General features: G+C 42.2%; 2 protein-coding genes across 4 annotated transcripts in view; one reads left to right on the forward strand and one right to left on the reverse strand.

The window, feature by feature from the left end:
- NCOA5 (nuclear receptor coactivator 5) overlaps positions 1-595 on the reverse strand; it is a 28,563-nt gene extending 27,968 nt beyond the window's left edge. For 2 of the 3 annotated variants that reach the window (XM_039864477.1, XM_039864479.1), the window contains exon 1: positions 456-595. The gene's annotated coding sequence lies outside the window, so the exon portion shown is untranslated. The remainder of the gene's footprint in view (positions 1-455) is intronic. The other variant, XM_039864478.1, reaches the window with a different exon arrangement.
- Positions 293-16,815, forward strand: part of CD40 (CD40 molecule) — a 27,635-nt gene continuing 11,112 nt past the window's right edge. Inside the window, exons 1-2 of the mRNA XM_039863729.1 lie at positions 293-540; positions 1,249-1,267. Of these exons, the coding sequence (XP_039719663.1) occupies positions 293-540; positions 1,249-1,267 (267 nt within the window). The remainder of the gene's footprint in view (positions 541-1,248; positions 1,268-16,815) is intronic.

The raw sequence follows: 16,815 nt of genomic DNA on the forward strand, positions 1-16,815 counted from the left end.
TCTACGCCCCGGAACGCCCGGTGAGGCGGCTCGCATCCGCCCCGGTTCGAATCCCGACTGCGCCACTGGGCTCGCTGAGGACCTGCAGGCGAGCGACTCTGCCATTTGGAGAAAGGGGCGCGAAGTGTGCAGCCCTATCCTACAGAGAAGCCTGGAGGGCTACTGTCGGCGATTGGCGCACGGACAGGAGGCTGCGGTGCGGCGCCGCCGGACCTGAGCCCACCCCCGGCCGCCCCGAATGGCCGGGCCTGGGCCTGACAGGAACCAGAGGAGGCCGCGTCCCGCACCGGGCATGCGCAGCCCCGCGCGTACCCGGAGGGAGCCGAGGCCGCAGCAGCGGTCGCGCGTCGAGCGGGCCCTCCCGCCTCAGCCTCCCCATCCGGCCCGGGTCCAAGTCAACCGCCTGCCCGTCAGCCCCACGCCTCGGCGGACGGCCACCGCTCCCCGACACTCACCGCTACCAGCGCGGCGGGCTCCCGGCCGCTCCTTCGCCTCAGGCCCGCCGCCGCCGCCGCCGCCGCCTCAGCCCACCTGCCCGCTGTAGGACAAAGGCGCCACCAACCGACCGGCGCGGGCACGAGGCAATGGCGGTCGGGGCGGAGAGTGGGGGCAGAGGGCGCGCACGCAGCGGCAGGCGCAGCAATGTCGCAACAGCGCGCGGGTTTACGGCAGGGCTGAGTTGGGGTGTCGATCTCCTTAGCAAGGAGGGCGGGGAAGTGGCTCCCGGGTGGCCGTTGAGAACGCGAGGAGTTGCCTAGTAACGGCGTCCCCGGCTGTGGTTGTGTCCTAGGCCGGGTCTCCCCACCCCGAAGGGCTTCGCTTTTCTTCTAATTTTCCGAGCTCCTTCCTTCTTCTCTGTGAAAATAGATCATTTAAACCCTAAAATACTGTGATTTAATCTTGCGTAAAACTGAAAAAACAAAACACCTTGGATGTGTGTATTGGAGAATAGTACATATATATATATTCCTGTAACTTCTGGATCACAAGGAACAAAGGGAGCAGAGAGGTAGAGAAAATGTTCTATTTAAATTTACATTTCAGTGGGCTGTGTATGTACCCTATTAGTTTCACTGACAAGAGGCAAAAGGCTTTGGTGATATAATCAGTTTCTTCTTGAGTTATTTATTTTTCTGGGAATATTCAATGTCAAAAATAAATTTCTCAGAATGTAAATGTTGACTGTGAAGCATGTAAAATGTCGTAGGGAATAGAATTTGCTCACACAACTGTAAATACACTCCACAGCTATCGCTATGGGAGTCAGGTAGGCTCTTTTATTAGTTAGGAAATGCCTCAGACCCCATGGGGTATAGTTTTTCTCTTTGTGAATAGTACATGCCAAGTAAAAATGGTGGCTGTGGAATTTGAACACTAGAAGTCAGATTTCTTTGACAACCACTCATATGTTCGCTCCTTCACTCATTTACTCGCTGAATGGAAAGTTTATTATACACCTATTAGGTGGTCTTATGATTTATTATACATCTGCTTGCTAGGCATGATCATGAGCAAATGCAGGCCCATCTCTGTTATCTCAGAGATTGCTGTCTAGTGGAGGGATAGAATTAGGTGAATAATCACACTTGAGTGTGTAATTGCAAACAAGTAAATACCTGAAGGAAAGAAACAGGGATGCACTCTATTGTCTAGTTTTTCACCTCGTGAATAGTGCAGGGTATGCCCAACGTCTATGAGAAGATAATGCTTGGCCTTCAGATCCTTACCATAATTCATCATGGCACCCGGGGAAATGTAAGCTGGGTGATTTTTCCTGCCTCTGCTGAGAGCTCCTGGGGAGCAGATAGGGACTTCTATTCCCAGGGATTAACCAAGAAGACTACTTTACTTTCCCCCAGCTTGTTCACTCTACGTTAGATTTTCAGGATTTTTTGGATTCACCTGCTTTCTTGGTATACTTTTGTGGGGCAGGTTAGGAACCACACTTGACTCAGTTCAGAATCTTGTTTCTTTCCTTGATTATCCCCGTTTTGATGTTTGTGCTATAAAGTTGTACCCTTTTTATCATTTGGTTGAATTGATTGTCTTAATTTTTTTGATAATTTTTTATTTTTTTGGTTAGATATATAGGGACAGAGATTCTCTAACCCAGTTTCATCTTACTGTACCCACCCAGAAATTTCATATGATCTCATTTACTCTTCACAACAACCCCATGAGATAAGATACTGTATAATTTAAACTTTAAAAATTCCTTGACATTTTAAACATACATTAAAGCATATAAAATATTACACATGCCTTTATACTCACTGCTAAGCCTCTCCTCCCATCTTATTCCCCTCCCTTCCTGGAGATAATCACTTCCCTGAAATACATTCCCATGTATAGTTTGTACTTTTATCATAAAGATATGTGTCTTTCTTTCTTTCTTTCTTTCTTTCTTTCTTTCTTTCTTTCTTTCTTTCTTTCTTTCTTTCTTTCTTTCTTTCTTTCTTTCTTTCTTTCTTTCTTTTTCTTTCTTTCTTTCTTTCTTTCTTCTCTCTCTCTCTCTATTTCTTTTTCTTTCTTTCTTTCTTCCTAATCTATATGCTATTGTTTTAATGTATTTAGATATATTTTCTGTATCCTTTTTCAACTTGCTTTTATCTTTTTAACTGTACTAAGTTTTCAAGATTTAACTGTGTTGAAACATATAACTAGAGTAGTGGTTCTCAAAGTATGTTCCCTGGACCAGTAAGCAGCATCAATAACGCTTGATAACTTGTTAGAAATGCAAAATTTTGGCTCGACTCAAGATGAGTCGAATCAGCCACTCTAGGGGTAGGACCCAGCAATTTGTCCTTTACCAAGTCTTCCTGGTGATTCTGATGTACCATACAATTTTAGTGCTGCTCTAATTTATTCATTTTATTTGCTATAGTATTTCTTTTATGAATCAGCCACAGTCTATGTATCTGTACTAGGGAATAGTTAGATATTTTTCTATTGCAAAGAGTACTGTATTGAACATATTAGTACATGTCTCTTTGGGTACACATGTCAAAATTTTCCAGGATACCCGCTTAGGAGTGAAATTGCTGACTTTGTAGTATATTGCATCTTGAACTTAAGGAGGTTTAGCCAGACTGTTCTCCAAACAAGTATTAATGTATACTCTTGGCAGCAATGTATAAATATTATTTCTCAATTTAAGCGATATTGAGCATCTTTTCTTACAGGCTATTCAGGTTTCTTCCTTTATGAATTGCCTGTTGGTATTTCTAGACCATGTTTTTATTGGGTTTATTTATGTTTTTCTTATTGATCCATAGAAATTGTTTACATATTCTGGATACCAGATACTAGAGTGAGGTCTTCTTGCTGTAGTTTGTTGTTTAATTTTGTTAATGGTGTCTTGTCATTCACAAGTTTTGAATTTTAACATACTCATATGTTTCAACATTTCCCTTTATGATTTGTAGTGTTACATGTCTTGCCTAAGAATTCTTTCCTTTTCCTAATGTCATATCGATAGTCTTCTTGGTTAATACTATTACTATGTCCATTTTATGGATGAGTCAGTTGAGACACAGAAAGCTTACATGACTTGCCCATGATCACAGAGTACTGGAGGTGAGTGACTTGGTCTCTTGACCCTTGAGTTGAATTGAACTCTGCAGTTTAGGAACTTCTTCCCATCCTGTTCTGCTAGTTGTCTCATGAGAACACTTCTCAGTCTTTTTCTTTAGATGTAGAGGATGTGTAGAGCTCAGATAGGCTGCAGGTTACATGCAATTCTCATTTACTACATAATGAAGCACTCTGGATTCTTAAAAATATCTTTACATTTTCCAAATAATTTCAAATTTAAAGAAAATTTGCAAAAAATAGTACAAAGAATTCCTGAATGTCCTTCACTCATTTTCCCAAAATGTTGAACATTTTACTTGTTTGCTTTATAAATCTGTGTGTGTGTGTGTGTGTGTGTGTGTGTGTGTGTCTTTCTCTGTATTATCTCTGTACTAGCTAATTTACAGGCCTTATTTGAATTTCATCAGTTGTCCAGTTGTCCTACTGATGTTCTTTAGAGCAAAAGAAACAATTTTTTTTTTCCTGGTCCAGGATCCAGTTTAGGGTTACATGTTGCCTTTCATTTTCAAGTCACTTTGGTCTTCTTTAGTCTGCAACAGTTCTCCAGTCTTCTTTGTCTTTCATGACCTTGACATTTCTGAAAAGTACAGGCTATTTATTTTATAGAACATCCCTTATTGAGGCTTGTCTGATGTTTCTTCATTGTTAAATTCAGGTTATACATTTTTTGGCAGGAATACACAGAAGTGATGCTGTGTCCTTTTCAGCCAGTAATTTTCTTTTGACTGGAACTCTCTGTAATATTATGTGCATAAATGCATTTTTTCCAGGCAAAGGGATTAATATCTCTTTATTTCCAATTCCCAAAAGGGTTCACATGACCAAATAAAGGCCAAGAAATTCTTCCTTACTCTGTGCTGGTCTTGGTGGAAGTCCTTGGCCAACAGGACTGTCTGAGAGAGGGAAAGAGAGAAGCATTGAGAGTGGGAGCAGAAGGGTCTACACCTTAACTGCACAGGCTTCGCAACTGCCCCAGGACCTGCCTGTGCTGCTTTGGGGATTTATCCAGTGCATCATGTAAACAGACCTCTGATGCTCCAACTTTCTTGGCTCAATTCTATTAGGGGAATTTACTATTTGTGAAGTCTTGGTGGATCAGAACACAGGCTGTGGACCCAGACTGGCCTACGATCATAACTCTACTCCACCACTTCTAGCTGGGAAAACTTCAGGCTGTTCTTTAACCTCCCCACATCTCATTTTCTTCATCTGTAAAATGGGGATAAGAATAGTATATACTTCCTCAGGTCAGTATGAATTACGTTAAATTAAAGAGGTAACACATATCACGCATAAAGCTCTTAGAATCGTGCCTGGCTCATCCTATGAGCTCATTAGTCTATAGATCTCATATTTTCCAGGTTCATTTTATGACACCATGGTTTGTGTCTTTCTGTAGATTTGCTTGTGCTAACAGACCTTAGAACACAGAAGCCCTTAGGTTTTCATGGACTACTCTGTTCACAGGTGGAATAAATGGAATAAATGTCACTGGAAGCTGATCACTGAGTCCTTGTTCCCCAGGACATTGGGGTGGGGGTAGAGGGGACTTTGTTGTGATGATATTGAGTTCCCGGTGAGCCCTAACAGAGCTAATAACTCCATAAAGCAAGCATCTGCCAACAAAGCGGCAGCCCGTTGGGGAGCCCAGCCTCTATGACACATCCATTTATGTTTGTATAGCTTTGTACAACTGTGGCAATTAGAATCATGGCCCCCCAAATTTGTCCATGTTGTAATCTCTGGAACCTGTGAATGTATCACCTTACATGGCAACAGGGACTTTGCTGATGTCGTTAGGTTAAGGATCTTGAGATGAGGAGGATCATCTAAGTGGGCCCAATGTAATCACAAGGGTCCTTATAAGAGAGTCAGAGTCAGAGAAGATGTGATGATGGAAGCAAGCAGGGGGCGGGGAGGGATATATATGGAGAAAGAGATACTGGAAGATGTTGCTACACTGCTGGTTTTGAAAATGGAGGAAGGGGCCATACAAGAAATGCAGGACGCCTCTAGAAGCTGGAAAAATCAAGAAAACAGATTTTCCCCTATAGCCTCAAGAAGGAACACAGCTTTGCTGACCCGTTTTTAACTTTTGACTTTTCTCCCACCAGAAAACTTAATAAATATGTTTCTTCATTTTCTAATTTTACCATGGTTCACTTTTCCCTTTTAATAACTAAATATTTAATTTAATTAAATTTGATTTTGCTGTATGCTGTCCCAAGTAGGTAGAATTTGATTCTGTCTTTCTCCAAGCTATCTCAACACCAAATAGCCCCAAACCATTTTTGCATCTCTTTGTCATATAACATTCTTTTTTTTTAAGACTTATATTCAGGGCTATTCATTGTTTCCATAATATCTCTGTTTCTTTTTGGAGCAATTTACACTGTTTCAAATATTATTCAATTATCTAGATGGGACACATTTAGTTATTTTATTTCCAGAGCCATGTGAACTATACTTGTGAAAACATCTAAAGAGAATTATCTTTGATGTATGTAAGTGAATCTTATTTCCACTACTCAGATGACTAGGGCAATCTGAGTAATACCCCCACCTTCACTTGTAATTCTCAAAGGCTCCATTTCCTAATTTGCCTACATATATTGGGGTTAGAGATAGAATATAGGTATAATAATCATAAAAACGGTAAAAAGATAATGTCAAAGAGTAAGATAGGTTAGCTGAGTCAATGGCTCACTGTTTCCTGGAGATTCTGATGCAGTGAGTCTAGGGTAGAACTTGAGAATCCATATATATATATATTTTTTAAAAAAGCTCTTTCTAGTTTTACAAACCACTGAGCTGGGTAATTAAAACTGCAGAGATAACATACCTAAAAGTCATTTACCATGTTTCAGGGGCCCTCGCAGATAATCCAAATTGAGAATGTTAAATATCTTTTATGAGGGTTAGAACTGAATAACTGTCTGAGCCAGTAGACAGAATCTGAAAGATGAGTGTTCTAGAGGCAAAACTTAGTGACGTAAAACAACTATTTTATTCTTGTTTAGAGTTCCTGGGAATCAGGAATTCGGGGAAGGCTTGGTTGAGCCATTCTGCCTCAGAGTTAGTGAGACAGTGGCTGTAGCTGGAACAGCAGGGGGCTGGGCATCTCTCTTCACATAGTCTCAGGGACTCTCCATGGCCTCTCTGAATGGGCTAGCTTGGGCTTCCTCACAGCATGGCAGCCTCAGAGCAGCTGTGCTGCTTGCACAGAGCTCAGGGCTCTGAGAGGATGGTTGAAAGAACCAGGCAGGAGCTATACTGCCTTTTATGACGTAGCCTGGGAAATCACATAGCCCATAAGTCTGATCAGTTTCGAAGGGCGGGAACATAGGCCCTGCCTCTCGATGGGAAGAATAGCATGGTTCCCCTGTAAGAAGGGTGCGGATGGGAGGTACAGCTGTGGCCATCTTTGGGAAACAGTCTGCCACAGAGTTGTCCCTTACCCCCACATCTAGTGCACCAGATCCTTTCCCTCAGACCATTCTCAATTGTCCCCCTTCTATATGTTTCCCTGGCTACTACCTAAATGATCATCACTCCTAGCTTACCATCAAACTAGACTCCTTGCTTCCACGTTTTCTTCTCTCTAATTCTTTCTCTTCTCTCTAATTCTTTCTCTTTCAAAGCTAGAGTGATGACTTTATATAACAAGCCTGATCATCACTCCTCATTGTACTTAGAATAATGATACAGCTGCTTTCAAGACCGTGCAAGGTCTAGAAGCTTTCTGCTGTCCAGCACTACTTTATGCCACTGTTCCCCTTGCTTTCCAACCTGAAACCCCATTGGTATGTTTTGGGTCCTACAGTCACCACATTCTTTCCACCTCAGGGCCTTTGTACCTCCCATTCGTTACCTCTGCTTAAAGTATTCTCTCAGCCTCTTTCCTATATCTCCATCCTCCCTCCTCCCTTCTCTGTCACCTCTTTAACTCCTATTCCTGAAGTTTTAGTTAAAAATCTCGCTTCCCATTCACACTCAGAGTAGAGAGATAATATAGAAAGGTAGCTAAGAACACAGACTATGCATTCAGACTACTTGGGTCCAAATCCTTACTACACCATTTACTAGCTGTGTGACCTTCGGCATGTTACCTAACTTCTCTGTGCCTCAATTTTCTCCTTTGTAAAACAGGAATAGTAATAGGACCTATCTCAAAGAATTATTGTGAATGTTGCTGAGTTAACATTTGTAAAACACTTAAAAGAGCGCTTGCCACGTACTGCTCAGTAAGCATTAGCTAGTCATATTTGTTAGCCCGTCGTATGTACACTCTTGCAGGACTGTGCATTTCTGTTCTTGAAATTACTTTTCCAGTCAGAGGCCATGTAATGAAATGTGAGGAGAATTTTCGGGTTACCTCCTAATTTGTCACTTTGGATGCACAGCTGAGGGTGAAGGAGTGCTAAATATATTATAAAGCAGGATCCTTTAACTGGGGTTCAAGAACTTGGATGGGAAAAACCTATCTTCTTATTTTCGTTTACCTCTGACTGAAATTAAGTCTTTCTTTCAATTATAAATGTAGGCAGCAAACAGTAGCATTAGCAGAGCCTGCTATGTTGTCTCCAATAGAAAGTACAGCTATTTCATATCACATTACCATCATTGCAGATATCTTGAATAATTGTTTGCATTCCTCATTACTTTGAAATTATAGAAATTTTAGACTTGCCACTGTATCTTATTATTTAATCCATCAATATAAAAGCACATACAGTGCTATATCACACATTTGTCTTTTTAATATTTTGATGACTATTTTTCAACATAATTGGTTTTCTTTGTAACTCATATTTTATGCACTTACAAGCATTTTTTTCGAGAAGGGTTCATAAGCTTCTCCAAATGGTCAGAGGAGTCCACAGCATTAAAAAACTTAAGAATCCTGCTCTAAAGAAAGTAGTCAATGACTGGCATGAGAATCTCTCCTCAGGCATACTAAGAGGTGAGTGCTTTCTTTGAGTCAGTCAGTGTCTGAGGACTATATATATATATATATATATATATATATATCTTTATTTAATTCCCCAATACCTTAAGAGGTAGGTCTTATTACTATACCCACTTTGTAGATAAGAAAATTGAGGCTCAGAGAAGTGAGAAAATTACCTGAGATCACAGAACAGTATACTAGTGGTGGAATCCATATTTCTTAAGGACTTCAATATCCTGCTTTTTCATACAAATCCTCTTAGTCCTTCCCCTACCCTACAAAGTAAATATCCATATCCCATTCTTCCATTTTACGGATGAGGAAATTGAGACTCGAGGAAGATAAATTTCTCAGTTGAGCAACAAAGTCAGGATTCGAACCAATTTCTATCAGGCTCCAAAGCCCATGTACCCCACTGCACCCTGTGGAGGTAACTAAAGGTATCATGGAAATGTAGCCTGGGAGAGCTGATGGTTGATCAGATCTATGACGTAGGCAGACCTTCTCATGCCATCCATCAGGATTAGATGGTTTGGAAAGAAATGACTACTTTTACTGCATTTGCTGTGGAGTTACAGAGCTGTGCAGGGAGCATCTTCCTGGATGTGAAATACACACCAGCATTTGGAAAACTCTATAAGCTGGTATTGTCTAGACAGAGAGTTAAAAGTAGGAAGCAGGAGATAAAAGAATACATAAAGAGGAAGTTCTGTATTGGGCTCATGCTGAAACAGAAAGAACCATTATTTCGAAACCATTAATGGTGAACTTGGTAAGGATCAAAGTAGTCTTGCGACCTGTAAATCTAATGAAGTGAAAATGAGGTAATGGTATGTTTTATAACTACTGATGATCTGAGAAGCTGGAAATTATCTCAGCATGAATACTATAAAGGAACAGGGAACAATGGAAGCCATCTAGAAAAGGATCTTTATTCAGCTTTATTTATAGCAGATATTCGTCTTGTCTTTCAACACAGGGATCACAAAGGAGTTTGTTTCACCTTGCTGGGTATATAAAAATATGGTTGTCACAGTCCCTGGTGTTGCCTTGCATAGAACCCAGCCAGTACAAAGGAGGGAAAGGGGAGTGCAATGGAGAGGGGACTGAATAGCTGGGGCTGGGAGAGGTGACAGGAGGGAAGAGAGAATAGGGGGAGAATAAAAGAACTAAGAAATTCTTTCCGTCATCACTCAACCCCCATTCTCTAGATCCGAGCCGTCTAATATGATAGCCATTAGCTATACAGGACTATTTACATATATTATGAGTAAATAATATAAAAAATCCACTTCCTTGATCGTACCAATCACATTTCAAGTGTTTAGTAGGCACATGTAGTTAGTGGCTACCATGCAGATATAAAATGTTGTCATCATCACAGAAAGTTCTATTGGATGGCACTGATAACCACCCAATTCCACCTGTAAGTCCAGAAGTATTCAAAGTCCAGGATAAGTGACACCCCATGACTGTAACATCTTTGGCCCATGGGAAGCCAAGAAGAGTAGAGTCTTCTGAAATGGGACATAAGAGTCCTAGGTGCCAATGTGACCTTAGATGAACTACATATACTCTCTAGGACTCAGTTTTCTAATATTAATGATTAATATCACTTTTTTACTGGATATTATGAGAAAATCACATAATTGCTTTCATCTTCGTAATAACCATGTGAGCTATTAGGCCCATGTTACAGAGGAGGAACCAGAGATTGTGCTCAAGGCCACATAGTCAGGAGCAGAACCGAGCCTGAGACCTAGGCCCCTGACTTCAGAGGCCACACTCCTACCCACCAAGCTATAGCGCCTCCTGCTGCTAGTTCCTCACCTGCAAATCAAAGTGTCTTAGCTGGAGTTTCCCAGAAACAGAAACCGAGACAGGATTTGAGTTTATTTGAGTGGTGATCCCGGAACCACCAATGGGGAGTGAGGAAGTGAAACAGGGAGGGGAAGGAAGCCATTACAGGGTGGGTTAATGAGCAGATTACACTATGGGCAACTGGGGCTTAATCATGATGTAGGAGGCGGTGTAGACAATGGAACTGGGGTTTTCATCCACCAACTCCTTGTCTGTCATTGGTAGAAGGCCGCTCTCAGGGGCATTAACTTTGGCACTTCTGTCTTGCCATCAAAGGCCTTCCAGAAGAAGATCACAAGGGCTTGAACTAGGGACAGGAACAGTGAGTATGGAGGGCATGAGAGTGGGCTGACAACAAGGTGCTGCATATGAGATTGGACTAAGTGCACTTACAGCTCTAACAAACTAATGGCTAGTGGCATTTGGTATTTTTACATCATTAAATCTGAAACCATGATGATTAACAGTCTGCCAGAAAATGTGGACGGGAAAACCTGGAGGCACAATTTGACATCTGAGCTGATTTTTAACATGGATGACAAAGTAAAGGGTTAATATCAATGTCACACAAAGAGCTCTTTTTGGGAGCCAGGACTTTGCCTAGTCAATGGAATAGCCCCAACATGTGACACATAGTAAGTGCTCAATGAATACTTGTTGAATGAATATATGAATAAGTGAAATTGATTAAAAAAAAGACAATTTAGTAGAAAAATGAGCAAAGTTAGTTCATGGAAGAGGAAATCAAAATGATTAATAAACATTCAATAGGATGCTCATTTCACTAATAATTGCAAAATGTAAATTATAGCAACAATGAGCTCTCTCTCTTATCAAGTTGTCAAATACTAAAATGAATAATAGCATTTAGCGATGGAGAGAATGCAAAGTAAAGTTCCTTTCATATATGAGTATTTAAGTTTTTTTCGGAAAGTATTTTGAAAATGCCTGTTAGCATTTACAATATCTATACTCAGAAATTCTACTTCTAGAAATGTATTTTATAGAAATAAAAGCACAGATGCCTATGGATATGTGTTGTTACAGCATGCTTTGCAGAGGTTAAAACTTGAATGCAGGCTGAGTGTACAGCAACAGAAGATTGGTTGAATCGATGTGACAAGTTCACATGGTGGAATATTATACAGTTATTAAAAAAATAATGTGTCATATCTGTGTCTACTGAAACAACCTGAAACAATTTCCACAATACACTAAGTGAGAAAAGTGATTACAAAAAAATAATAAAGATTTATTTTCTTACGAAAAGAACACATTAAATAGTTAGAAGGATACCTGCTAGGCTGTTATGGGGAGGGAGGTGTAAAGATAAAAAAATAGATATTTACAAAAGTGGAAATAATATATGGTATAATATAATAAGAGAATGTAAAACAGGAAATCTATCTATGGTACCCTTGGGAAAGAAAAATCTAAAGGTCCATATGGACAAGGACAAAAAGGTGACATGTACAAATAAAAACATTGATATAATTTTCAGATGGGACTGTGAATAAATTTTCGGTCTGTAATAAAGTGTCTGTTTCATACGTATATCTTGAGCAGGAAAAGTTTGATTTTTCACGTGTTTTATATATATGGAAAGATACAGAATTGTGTCTCTCGATCCTGATTCCCCAGCTTTATATTTTTTTCCTTTTAATTCACTGAGAAGAAGTTACCTTCCCATAGGTCTTTCCTCAGGGTTTGGCATTTTTAAGGCAATCAGGATTTTGACTTTTGAGGATATTTCCCCTATATTACTAGGCTGAGAGAGAATCTGCATCCTTTAGTTTTAGGGTCTGGTGTGTGCCCAGACTTAGGAGAAAAGTGCCATCCTGCATAGAGAACTGTGGTGATAAGTGTTCTGAAGAAATATCGCAGTGCAAAAGAATTGTCTTGGCTGCTTAGCATCTGAATATCCTTCTTACTTGAGGGTGATGGTGGGAGCAGAGACAAGACCCACCAAGGAGGCCAAGAAGGCACAGATACTTCTTCCTATCCTTTGGCAGTCAGAATATGGAGTGTAAGCCAAGCATGGCCACTCTGATGTCCCGTCCCAAGACTTTGAGGGAATAGTGCTCAAGTTCAGGGTCAGTTAGGGCTAGTCCTAGTGATCTATTACCATGTAAGAAGTTGCCCTAAAACTTAGTGACTTGAAATAACAAACATTTATTATCTCAGAATTTCTGTGGGTCAAGAATCCAGGAGCAGCTTAGCTGGGTGGTTTTGATTAGGGGTCTTTCATAAGACAGCAATCAAGGTAGCAGCTAGGTCTGCAGTCACCTGAGGCTTCACTGGAGCTGGAGGATCCACTTCTATACTCTTATGCAGATCATGGCTGGAAGCTTTGATTCCTCACCAAGTGGACTTCTCTATAGACTGATTGAATGTCCTAATGACCTGGCAGCTGGCTTCCCCAGAGGACCGGATGAGGGGCAGTGTAGAGGGGAAAGAGGGACAAAGAGAAGTAGGGAGAAAGGAGAGGGAGGGAGCAGGGGAGGGAGGAAGGAGAGGAAGAGAGACTATGCAACAGAGCACAAAAGACTGAAGGCTTTCTAACCTACTCTTGGAAATGACAAACTATCTATCACTTCTCTTGGTTTCTAATGGTCACACAGACCAACCCTGGTATAATGATGGAGGCGGACTACACAAGGGTGTGAAAACCAGAAGGTGGGCTTATGTGGACTGTCTTGGACGTTGGCTTGTAAGACCTGTTCTGTAGCAGGGTCTTGTCTACAAAGGTCTTGTCTATGTCTCAATTCCTGCGGTTCCTGTTTGAGTTTGAGTTTGATTCTTCAGTATTCCTGTCAATTCTATAAACCTCCTGATCCCTTCCAATAATATTCTCTTCTACATATTTCAATTCACCAGTTCTGTCTTTTCTTGCTTTCAGTGACAACCCTGACTAGAACGGGTGCTATGAGGGAGGACAGCAGTGGAGAAAGTGGGCTGGTGGCGGAGGAAGTCAGATAAGAAGATCAGGGTGGCCTCTCCGGAGAGGTGCCCTTTGCTCGAAGACCTGAACGATGAGGTAGTCAGTGGATGAAGAATGGGAGGAGGGGTATTTCAGGCAGAGGGAGCAACACAAAGGCTCTGGGAGGCCTGGATGGCTGGGATGTAGCAAGCAAGTGGGCAAGTGGAGGGAGAGATCAGCAAAAACCAGATCACATAGGATTTTGAAGCCATGGTGAAGAATTTGAACTCTCCTCTCCCAACCAATGCCATTTCTTATTCCAGACATCAGAGCCCAAGAAGGCTGAGGACCAGATCCAAGGTTTCCTTCTCTAGGAATCAGGATCAGCCATCGTGATCATGATAAAGAACTTGTATACTTTGTAAACTCACCTATCTATTTTGTTGGCTCTTGGGTTTCTATAACTTCTGGTTGGGTTATTTCCTGAGTTTCTTAGTTCCTTCTGATAAATCCCTTCTGCTTAACTCTGCTGAGTTGAAGGAAAAGATTTTTCGCCCACAGCTGGGCCTGGGAATCCCAGCTAGAGAGCCCAGTCATCTGATAGAGATTGACAGCTACCCAAGACAGTGTGGAATGAGCAGGTGGATCCTAATGGATCCCTTCAGTTTCATATAGTTTCACCTTCGCTTGACAAATGCTTGTTCAGGATCCAGCATATGCCTGGGCTCTTTGTGGGCATCAGGGTACAAAGATCCTTCTTCCCAGGGATCAAGTTAGATGGAAGGGATGACCCAGTACAAATGTTATTGAGTGGGAGTTCCCTGTTACTTAGGAATTGGCACTATGACCTCAGCCCTATGTACCCTGTATTCCAAATGGGAGCCAGATACTTTCCCTCCAATGTTTGCTAAAGGAGACAGAACTGGTCCTATATCCCTTAGCCAAAACATCACTTTCTTTTTCCTTGACCATCTAATATTCCTAGGGAGGGAGGAGTTCTTTGGTTTTATTGAGGATTATATGTTATGGTGGAGGACAGCCCCCCTGCATTTTAATTGGGAGTTTCTCATGGAGATTAAGGGGAGACTGCGAGAAATGATGCTGAGTTGTTGTTCCCCAATGGGGATCTACTTGGTAATGGGGCTTGCTGATGTCCCCCTGTGCCTATCTGAGCAGGGTAGAAAAGAGGTGAAGAGAGGGGTCATTGTGGAGTAGCTGGCCAGGATGTGAGTTTCTCTGGATCAAGTGGACCCTGCAGTAGTTAGCCAGGTTTTCTGGTATCCCACCCAAGCAGGCTGACTGATGAGAAAGAGGGTCCCCCAGTGTCAGGAGCCTAGGTGGTGGTGCAAGGTAGGAAAGTTCAAGCCCGAGCTGGATGTCCCCTGCCAGAGAACTGTGCAATGGGGAAGCCCCCAAGAAACTAATTCATGTGCCCCATGAGAAGCCATGTATGGATGGACACTTGCCACTATGATCTGGCAGGGGAAGCAGGGTTGACCAAGAGGGAAGGGGGGATTGCAGAAGGCTATTCCCATTCTCTCCTCCCAATTTCAGTAAGGGAGAGTGTACTGGAGTATGTCTCACAACCAGGCCATACCCCCCCCCCCCGCACCCCATGTTTTATTCAAGCAGGTAGGGACCTACCTGGCTCAAGTCGACCCTTGGATGAGTAAGGGAGAAGATAAAATGAGATTTAAATTGAGTTTGAGAATAAAGCTTTCAAGGATGGAGGTTTAACAACAGAAAGTGATCCAAAAGTAATGCAATCTGCCCGAGATGTCATTAAGGGATGGAAAAGGGAGCTTCAACACAGCATGGCTGAAGATGCAGATTAGGGGGAAAAAATTTCATTATTATGCCCCACTGAGTTGAGTTGCCTCAGTACACTGGTTTCATGAGTAAACAGAATAATTGAAGTACAGCGTAGTACTTGCTTAGGTAAGCTGCCACAGGGTTCTGAGAGGGCACGGGGGGTTAGGTGTGCACATCCCAGCTTGGCTTTTGGAGAGAAGGAAGCAGCACCTGAGCTGAACCTCGAAAGGTGAGAAGTTGGTCTGATGAAAGGAGAGTGAAGAAGGGCTTTCTAGGCAGAAGTGACACCACAGTCTGGAGCAGCAAGTTGAAGGCAGGAAGGACAGTTAGAGATGCAGGCCAGGAATCCCATGGCCTTGAGGTCCTGTGAGTTTAAGGAGTGAGGGCTTGGAGAGTTGCTTCAAACCTGGGAGCAACACAATCTGGTTTGCATATTAGAACCATCTGGTTGACAGATTCTGGCAGTGCTGTGGACTTGGCCCCCAGACACACTTCTTACTCATTCACTTGGCCCTATGACCCCCATACCTTCACAAAGGCCATTTTTTTCTGTGATTCGAAAATCCTGGGTCCCCACTCTTTTGACTGTCCTTTGCTCTACTCTTACCACTGAACCCTTCATAATTCCCCTCTTTGATGGGACTCTGAAATATCACCACCCTCCCCATAAGTCATCTTCTTTCTTCCTTCAGCATACTCTTCTCAGCCCAAGAGAATTCTCTGCCTTCTCTGGGCCTGTACCCGCCAGCACATGATTCCTCGAGATATGCATATACTAAAATATCTTCCCTTTATCTTATCTGGTCTTCGCCCCATGGGGCAACCCGGAGGCTACTATTTATTCTTTCACACATTAATTTAAGCAACTTTAATTGCTGCTCTGATATGTTTTATATAATATAATTAATGTTTTAATTCTGTGTACTTGCTTCCCAAGGCAGTTTTGTGAAGGGCCCAATTTTGGAATCAAGCAAATAAAGAATAAGTAATGGCTGAAGTTATTATAGTAATGCCCCCCACCAAAGGAATTAAAACCGTGCTTGTTTTTCTGAAGTGGGTTGAAAAGGGAAAAGATATTTTAATGTTCTCTTCATCTTGGGCAAGTTTGGGTGGCTTTCATGAAGTCCCCTGGATGCTGATTTCAAGTGTTCCTGGACTGTCGGCATCTGACCACCAGCTTGAGGTCTGTGTTTTGACTACCAGCTTTGCACCTCCTGCTTTCACATCCTTTATGGTGGAGGCTGTGCTTAGAACGAGCAGTTACCAAATCCATTCACTCACTCATTTATTCATTCAGCAATTGTGTATTGGTATTCTATTATGTGCCGAGGGCTGGAATAGATTCAACCCTGCCCTCAAGGAGCTCACAATCAATTGGGCCAGGCAAACGATGTTATAGTCCAGCACACCAATGCTGTGGGAGCATGGGGGAAAGGGAAGGCGAGCTGGAGTATCTACCTCTGTCTCAGGGAGTTAAGAGGAGGTGAAATTTAAACTGGTTCCAGGAAGGAGAAGGGAAGGAAGAAAATGGCAAGACACAGTAAGAAAAATAGTAAGAAAATTGGGAGAAGATGAGCATGGCTGAAGCCAGCGTGCGTGGGAGGAGGTGGCAGGGAGTGAGTGTGGGAAGGGAGATAGGGCCTGAGAGAAGGAAGGGCTTGCTGTGCCAGGAGGAGGA

Source organism: Pteropus medius, unplaced genomic scaffold (genome assembly GCF_902729225.1).
Source record: "Pteropus medius unplaced genomic scaffold, Ma_sr-lr_union100, whole genome shotgun sequence".
In the NCBI taxonomy this organism is placed as follows: Eukaryota; Metazoa; Chordata; class Mammalia; order Chiroptera; family Pteropodidae; genus Pteropus; species Pteropus medius.